The sequence below is a fragment of the Anastrepha obliqua genome, chromosome 1 (assembly GCF_027943255.1).
Source record: "Anastrepha obliqua isolate idAnaObli1 chromosome 1, idAnaObli1_1.0, whole genome shotgun sequence".
In the NCBI taxonomy this organism is placed as follows: Eukaryota; Metazoa; Arthropoda; class Insecta; order Diptera; family Tephritidae; genus Anastrepha; species Anastrepha obliqua.
Genome location: NC_072892.1, coordinates 181,170,782 through 181,179,744, shown reverse-complemented (window position 1 = coordinate 181,179,744; position 8,963 = coordinate 181,170,782). Strand labels below are relative to the sequence as shown.

The 8,963-nt window shown below is 40.5% G+C and overlaps 1 protein-coding gene across 1 annotated transcript; it reads left to right on the top strand.

Moving 5' to 3' along the window:
- Nucleotides 1-1,651: 1,651 nt before the first annotated feature.
- LOC129242716 (opsin Rh2) lies at nt 1,652-8,750 on the top strand. The gene is made up of 5 exons (XM_054879516.1): nt 1,652-1,881; nt 2,000-2,063; nt 7,398-7,888; nt 7,970-8,395; nt 8,469-8,750. Exons 1-5 carry the CDS (start codon nt 1,862-1,864, stop codon nt 8,596-8,598), a joined length of 1,131 nt encoding a protein of 376 aa, XP_054735491.1. The 5' UTR covers nt 1,652-1,861; the 3' UTR covers nt 8,599-8,750.
- Nucleotides 8,751-8,963: the final 213 nt, after the last annotated feature.

The following is an 8,963-nucleotide window of genomic DNA, read 5'->3' as shown; positions in this document are numbered from 1 at the left end:
TCCGACTCCATCGGCTTGCCTGGAATCCAAACACGAGCTCTTGATCTGCTTGGAATCTCTTCCTTGCTGACAGCTTTGAGTTTGGCTCCCGATCAAACCTCACCGACTTTACTTACGGCCAACCTGTAGAGCTGAGCTGACCTATTGTCCTCACAAGAGATGAGTTTCACCCTACCTTGGTGCCAGCCGTTATCGTGGTAGAGTGGAGGCGGTCCAAGGTTTTTCTCTAGAACCTGGAGGTACTCTTCGAAAATAGCTTCCTCAGCCTACCTCCATTTCTCTTTGGGAATAGTTCCTTCTTCCTCCGCTTTGTCAACGATGACCAATACCTCACCGCCATCCTTTACTACTACGCTTAACAACGGGTCACCTGTCTTTGGTTTTTTGGCGACCCCTTCCCCTATGAGTTCAGCCGGCCTTTGTCTTTTTGAAGCTGTATCTACCGGTTTTCCTAAGCTGGGAACCACCTGGCCTATTCCACTGTTAATTGATGCGCTGGCAGATCTCTTAACTTAGAATAGACCCTGATGACCGCCTTCTTTTCGTAATAGACCTATATTTGCAACCAGTTTTAAGCTGCCTTTTCTCTCAACGGCCAACTGCCGCTTAAACCTTAAACCGTCTTCGGACTAGTGTTGGGGTGGAATGGGGTCTATTTGTGCTATGCGGAATCGACCCAACAACATCCACCGTAAAACGATTGGAAGTCGATTTTCTCTATTCCTTCTCTCTCCCCACTGCCTCCTGCAGCATTCGTACTGGGATCAACCCTATCATTGGAGCCCCTCATCCTTCTGTCACTGAAGTGTAATAATATGAATTTCATTTCGAGAAATTGTAACAAATTTACTTCCAAGAATGGATAAAAAGTGGATAGGAGGACCCTTCTTAAATCAATTTTCATATTTAGGCCTACATTAAAATGCATCCATCATGCGTGGGTGTAGCGAAAAAAATATATTCCACACTTTTCATACTTAAAGCAAGAGAGATCCAAGTTCATAATCAGGAAGTGATACTTATAAATTCTTATTCCAGCCGTTAGGTTGGCTCTAAAAGTAATAAGATTTGATTTATTTAAAGGCTAATTGCATTTTAGTGATTATTTGAAACTAGTTTCAAGATCGAAGTAGAAGAAGTAAAGAGAAAAAAGAAAATCGGAAATAACAAATGAATAAAAAAGCATTAAAAATAGTTTTCTAAGTATGAAGAATTTCTTCGTTTCTTGAGCAATACAAAAATACAAACAAACATTAATACACTGTCACCAAAAAGGCATACGAATACACTTTGCTCTGCACTGTCTGCCTCTGAGTTGTCGTATTTCTGTCACAATTGTACATTCATGGGCAGCAAATTGACAGTTACACTAACTAACTGAGCATATTTTTACCAACTTCCACTACTGCCACGGCATTTAAGTTCAACCCCAGCCACCCTCCAAAGCGCACTTTTGGCGCCAGTTTGGCGGTTACCACTCGTTGCATATTCAACCTTTGGTTTCAAATGCAAATTTTCGTAATATTATTTTTATGCAAATTTATAAGCGTTTTGCGCTTTGTACTACACTACACTAATCCAATTAGTGATGAAAATGAAATTTGCTAATAAAAAGCGTGGCAACATCCGTCCGCTGGTAGCATCAATTCATCATCGCAGCAGTACACACCCAGAGCTGAGGGGCTGAAAGTGAGGTGGAGTTGAAAAATGTACTGCTAATTTAATAGCGATTTTGGGCAAAATATTGTGTGGCGCATCGCTTGCTATGAAAAAAGTTCAAAACTAAATACGAGTAGTACCCGAGCTCTAATGTAATTTGCAGAAAATTGGATATTCATGTGAAACTAGTTCGTGCCAACTAATGGAATCGACAATGGACAGGTACATAAACAAGTAGGAAAAAATGTTAGATGCATACACTGCAATATTCGCCGGATAAAAGCAATGAAACACTGATGAAATTGTGGTAACGTGGTTTTCGTTTTTGCTTTTTGTTTAGGTCATCTCCGTTCCGATTCCCACATTTTGCTGCGCAGCGGAGTAATGCCAGTGTTTTGGATAAGGTAAGTGGGGTTCGAAGGGTGCTCAGGATGCATTGTCAAAAGCGAAGAAATGGGTGGTTTTTAGGCATATAGAACTATCGACAGGAGCAACAGGGTAGTAGAGACATCAAATAAAACTTAGAGAGTTAGGCATGCCGAATTTAGAAGAAAGTCAAAAGTGAAAAGATTCGGAAACGGCGACCCAAAAATCATCACGCGACAAATTTCAGTCCAGTATGGATCAGTTATTTATATTTATTTTTTTTACACCTGACTCCAGATCATCAAATATATTTACCCAATTATATGTGAATATCAAAACGTAAGATTACGAACCATTTGAGCTTATGGTAGATTTTATGTGATTGGGTCCTAGAGTGGGGCTCCATAAACTTTAAAGTTGCATTTTGAGGTTCATTTCATTACGAAAAAGTCCGAAATTTGGTGGTCCCACTCAAATGCCGTAGGAATGCTGGCCATTTTGAATTTTAATTTGCGTCACTACGCAGGTGCGTCTCAAAAAGGTGATATCTTTCGACGTATATTAGTATGCGGAAGTAAAGAGCTTTACCGAGAGAAAATGGTTCTTGTATCAGGAATTTAAAACAAGCGAGTAAAGAAAAAGTAAAGAAACTTTCCAAACAAAATTTTTTCCCACTGTTACGCTGTTTATTGGAAAAACTAAAGTGCTAACCTTCAACTAATTTGACACTTATCGATATGCGGTTATCTAACGTAAGAGCCAAATGATCTGCGGCCTTAACGGCCTTAAACCTGAACGGTGACGACCCTGTATTCTTTTGGCATTCTCTATACTCTTTGGACCTGAACTTCGTTTCCTGAGCTGGTGGTTGCGGCATTCTGCCACCTGAGTACGCTGGGGTGAAATTCAACCGAAACGGCTGGTGGGCAAATGTCGTGACTGCCCCCATCCCGTTAAAACCCTGGCAGGTCTCGGAGTACGTTCCAAACTTGTCGCCATTGGGTTGGTGGTGTAGGTGCGGTTGAGATGACTCCCGCTTTACGTTCGATCTGGCTCTGAACGCATGCCTCATAAGGGTATGCGTCAACCCTAACACGGCCTCCCTGCCTCGGCACAGATAACCGTGGGATCACTTAGGGACGACTACACTTTCGAGTCATGGTTAGCGGCTCCGAGTGGGGACCCAATCAAATAAACATGAACTTGAACTTGCTTTGCAAAGTTCATTAAGGCTTGTGGTTTTATCAGCGGGATAACCAAACCTTGCCTTCAAACTCCCAGAAGTCTTCGATCGGTGGAAGAAGAGTGAATTTCTGATTTCTGAATTTTATGAATATGAATATGGCGAGTTCAAATTTAGGAATTTCGGGTTGGATGGCATGTCGTGCGTAAAAAGAAAAATCTGTGAACGCTTAAGTGGTTCCATTAATACTTTATATGAACACTTACGAGCACTGCTCCCGCTACGATTTTACTTTATGTTGGTAGCTTTAACGCTGACTATCACAATAATATGGCTTTTGCCAGATCGAAATGAGACAAGTGAACACGGGAACTGGCACTGCTCAGTTGTTGTTAAATATATATCTGAAAGAAGAGCCCTTCTTTAGTTGCAGTCGAAGTTTGAGGGAGATATCTCGGTTAGTCTTTTAAACGTGTTTTTTTCGAACTTAACTTTTACAGTAATGTCTTAAACATAAATTACTCGCATCACCAGAATCCTGTTATGATCCAAGTTTTAGTGAAATTGCGCACATCCTCAGAAATGAGAACTGGATATTTCAGTGTAATTTTCATATCCGACAGCAAAGTCAGCAATGTATGGAAATGGATAAGGAGCGTTCAACGAAAGCGAAGATGTCCAAGTTGCAACAGAGGATATTATTGATATTTTTTTTTTTTTTTGAGAAACATCAAGAATATGTTCTTGTCGAACAGAAAGAGATTGAACTTGCTGCTGAGAGTAGTTGCATTTTCGATTCGTTAATTGTGAAAAAATAGAGTTCTTGTCAAAGAAAGCAGCCCAACATCATTGCACCCACCCCCCACCCTTTAGCGCCGATATTGCGGTCTAGGTCTTATTCTACTATACGAGATGAAGTTGGATCTCGAGGGAGCACATACTCAGGAAGCTGTAACTGCACTTCTGAACTCGTTGGCTTAGCTTATTTCCAAGCCTATTCCCAACAGTCGAAGAATTAAAAGAAGATTTAGAAAACCGTTGGAAAAGTCCGTGAAAAATTAGAGAGATGGCACTACTGACACGTACAGAGATTATGTTTAGTTAGTAGCATCTCCTGGGTAATATCAACATAACTAAGAGAGTCCATAGGGGTACTCCACAGGGCGCAATATTATCTCCACTTCTTTGGTTATGTGTGATTAGCAAAATCGTTATAAAACTTAATTGAGGTGGGGTAAAAGCGGTGGCGTACACTGAGATGTGGTGCTAATGGCATCAGGGCTGTTTCCTAATACTATCAGTGGGATTATTCAAAGGGAAGAAGATGGGGTCTTCAACCTAAGCATATCGTATGGTTCGGTAGTTTGGTGGAAAACTCTGGAGAGAGAATACAACATCAACTACTTGGCAGAATACAAAGATCAGCCTGAGCAATAACGGTCGGTGCAATCAGATGATGTCCTAGGAAGGCCCTCAAAGCACGTTATTCCAATAGACCTACACATTAAGAAGACGGCAACCATGAGTGTATTTAGGCTAAATGAAGCCGGTCGCTGGAAAGAAAAAACTTATGGTCATGCCAGTCTATTATTGCGACAAACTCAGTTAACCTCAGTGAGGACTGACTACATCATCCCGATGGTAATATTCAATAGGAATTTTGCCACTCTCTTTCCATCTAAGAAGGAATGAGATAAGAGATTCTCACTAAACAAATTCGACACTACAGTCTATACAGATGGTTCTAAAATGGATTGTGGTGTTGGAGCTGGTATATATTCTCATAGACTTAAAATTGAAAAATCTGTGCGCCTCCCTAATACCAGCAGTGTCTTCCAGGCGGAAGTACTGGCTATGGGGAAGCTTGCAGGCTACTAATCGCAGATCCCTCTTTTAAGGGATAGCCAAACTGCAATCCAAACACTGGGATCTGCTACAACAACGTCTAAAGGGGTGGAACAAAGCAGGACTAGCCTTACCACCTTGAGCGAAACCCATAAAGTTACCTTAATCTGAGACTCAGGACATCGGAGCATTGAAGGTAATGAAAAAGAGGATGAACTGGAGAGAAAGGGATCTGCCATGATTCTTGCAGAATCGGTATTCACACCATTAGGTGCAGTAAAGAGTACAATTTCCCTAAAATACCTCCAAATCGCGGACTGTAGGTAGAGAGACCAGACTAAATGCATAGTTAGCAGAACGTTATGGCCTTCCTACAACCTTAAGCAATCGTCAACATTGATAAACATGAAACGACGGGACGCCTGGAGACTAACGGCAGTCATAACTGTCGTCTGGTCTATTGGAGAACAAGCTGCCAAAATGGGTATCCCTCACAACACATAAAGTTACAGTTGTAAACAACCGCAGAAAAAGTAAACAATCGTCCAGTTCCTCTGTGAATGTCCTGCCCTATGGAAGAACAGAATGTTAACTCTGGGCCAACCGTTGTTCGAGAATCTCGAACAACTGTCTCGCTTAGACGTCAACAACCTAATAAAGTTCTTAAACCGCACAGGACTTGCTATATCCAGGACTTGCCGTAAATAACTGGTAAACAAGTTGGTAACGAGGATGTAGCAACAAAATAATGCGGAAGCGCTAGTTGGATTCTGGAAGAATCACCTCAAAAACCAACCAAGCAACCTGCATCTCCTGGAAGAACACACACCAAGCTCCTGGCATATTGGTTTGTTTCTTTGTGTTTGACATTCGTTTGAATCAAGGAAGTCGAGTGATCACGACAATGCACCAGCTCACGCATCAGCAGTTGTCGTCGCAAAATTTATGGAAATAGGGTTTTAACTCTTTTTATATCTCCCTATTCTCTAAACTGGTCTACCTCGGACTACTATTTGTTCCCCAATTTGAAGAAATGGCTGGCGGGAAAAAGATTTCATTCAAACGAGGAGGTGATTGCAGAAATGAATGACCATTTTCGGACTTAGACAAATCCTATTATTCGGAAGGGATCCACAAACCAAAATATCACTAGACGAAGTGTATCGTGAAGTCCAAAAAGGATACTATGTTGAAAAATAGAAAAGGTTTACCTCAATCAATTATGTAAGACTCCTGCAGTTTGGATTTTGATTTTTAATCTTTACTTAATTTTTTTGACAAATTTTCGAAACTTAATAGCCACTTATATATAAGAGTCATTTTTTCTATACACAAACTAAAAAAAAACACTCGTCCAAATGTGGATACGAGGGCTGCAATTTATATTTTTGGCTTAGCAACGGGTGGTTGAAAAGGGTTTTATTTTTATTCAAACTATTTTTAATGATGATCAATACACTTTTGCTTTCGTTTGAACTAATTTCCGAAGTACATCGTCCAGTCGCATTTCTAGGGCTTTTTTATATTGTATGGGATCCAACGCGGCCACGTGCCACCACAAGGTAATCATGCAACGTCTTCATGATGCTCGTCAGGCTAATGCCCAGGGACGCCACCCTCGTAGTTGTCATCATAAGAAAAAAAAAATTGTTATTTTCGGATATAGCAAATAAAAATCGAGAGTAGAGTAGTTTGTAGAGTAATTGAATAAAAGTTAAAAATTGAAAATTAATTACTGCGAGCAAGTATAATAATTTTAGTTCATGGATGCATTATCTTGTTAATCCATGTCGAGAACTGTGAAAAAAATCGCTCGCAAATATTCAGTGTAAATTTATTTTTTTTTCGTTTTTTTTGTCGAGATGATTTTAAAGCCACTGTAAACAGCACAAATATGACTCACACCTAAAAATTATCTGAGTGCATTTATGACAAAAATTTGTCAAAGTTTCCTATGGAAACGTCGGAAAACGCCCGGCACCACTAAAATTGTCCAAAGCCAGATATATAAATAGCAACCTTCGTACGTCAAACCAAAAAATCTACAATAAATAAAATAATAAATATTTTTCCTAAAAGTAGGCCACATTTTTAAGCGCTTACTCATTAGCTTTGCGATTGAGCAGAACTGCCTTCTTCCTTCACTTTGGTTGATGCTTAATCAAAAACATACCTAAGGCTGCTGAATTGGAATTATTCTGCCCACGGACATACCTAATAAACAAATATAAGCATTAAAATTGGTATTGAAATCAAATGAAGTATTGTTGTTTTTGCAGTGATGTTGTTTAAATATAGACTTTATGCTGAATTTCATTCTAAATATTGTTCATTTCGCCGACAGGTAACACCCGACATGGCCAACCTCATCAACCCATACTGGAGTAAATTCCCCCCTATGGACTCAACAATGAGTCAAATTTTGGGTATTTTCACACTGATTCTCCTACTCATCTCGTCCTGTGGCAATGGCGTTGTGGTTTACATATTTGGTGGTACTAAATCGCTGCGCACCCCCGCCAACCTCCTCGTGTTAAATTTAGCTTTTTCCGACTTCTGCATGATGGTGTCGCAAGCGCCCGTTATGATCATCAACTTTTACTATGAGACTTGGATACTGGGACCGCTGTGGTGTGACATCTATGCCATATGCGGCTCTATGTTTGGTTGTGTGTCCATTTGGTCGATGTGTATGATTGCGCTGGATCGTTACAATGTAATAGTAAAGGGTGTGTCTGGTCGGCCAATGACGGTTAAATTGGCGCTCGTGAAAATCATTGGCATTTGGACGTTCGCAACATTTTGGACACTGGCACCACTACTGGGTTGGAGCAGGTTAATATAATACTTAAATATCCGAGATATGCTTTTGAGTTTATGCAAATTTATTATTTATTTTTCTTCATATATTCACAGATATGTGCCCGAAGGCAATTTAACAGCCTGCAGCATAGACTACATGACGCGCGACTGGAATCCGCGCTCCTATCTACTCACCTACTCGTTGCTTGTCTACTTCACGCCTCTCTTTCTCATTTGCTACTCCTACTGGTTTATTATTGCCGCTGTAGCAGCTCACGAAAAGGCAATGCGCGAACAGGCGAAAAAAATGAATGTTAAGTCGTTGCGCTCCTCGGAGGATTGCGACAAGAGCGCCGAGGCAAAATTGGCTAAAGTCGCACTGACCACAATCTCCTTGTGGTTTTTGGCATGGACACCTTATTTGATCATTTGCTATTGTGGCCTGTTCGAGGTGGACGGCCTAACGCCGTTGAATACCATTTGGGGTGCGACATTCGCCAAAACGAGCGCTGTTTATAATCCAATTGTGTATGGGATCAGGTGAGTTCGTCTGCCTAAGTACTCAAATGGCAGTAAGTGACAGTAATTTGTGTTAATGTTATTGTAATTACAGTCATCCCAAATACCGTTTGGTGCTGAAAGAGAAATGTCCGTGTTGTGTTTTTGGTTCAACAGAACAGCCCAAGCCAGACGCGCCAGTATCGGAAGGTCAATGCACGACAGAGGCTGAGTCAAATGCTTAGTAAGGAGAAATAAATAAATAATTTATTTTAATTTGTTCCTGCTTCATAGTTCCTTGAGGTTTTAAAAGTTAAATGTAAAAAAAATTAAAATTCAAAAAAATACAATACAACGCAGACGAGCTAATAAATTAGCCACAAAAATTGAAAAAATGTATCGATGTTTCTACTTACATTCAAATTTGATACCAAGCTTACAACCCTCTTGTGCAAGTATTTAGCGGCCTGATCCGCTTTAAGGCTCTGAGCGAGCTCGCAATGGAATACTGTCACTCATGGACATTCAGGTATCTTAGACTCCTGTACGGATATACCCAGTGATTGTGATTATCATCCTCCCATTCTCTGCTTCGAAAGAAATCTCTCAG

What these genes read in the sequence shown, in the direction of transcription:
- LOC129242716 (XM_054879516.1), top strand. Translation starts at nt 1,862, where the DNA reads ATGGAATCGACAATGGACAG. An exon ending in ATGGAATCGACAATGGACAG is followed by an intron (nt 1,882 to 1,999) that starts GTACATAAACAA and finishes CTTTTTGTTTAG; the next exon opens with GTCATCTCCGTTCCGATTCC. An exon ending in ATGCCAGTGTTTTGGATAAG is followed by an intron (nt 2,064 to 7,397) that starts GTAAGTGGGGTT and finishes TTTCGCCGACAG; the next exon opens with GTAACACCCGACATGGCCAA.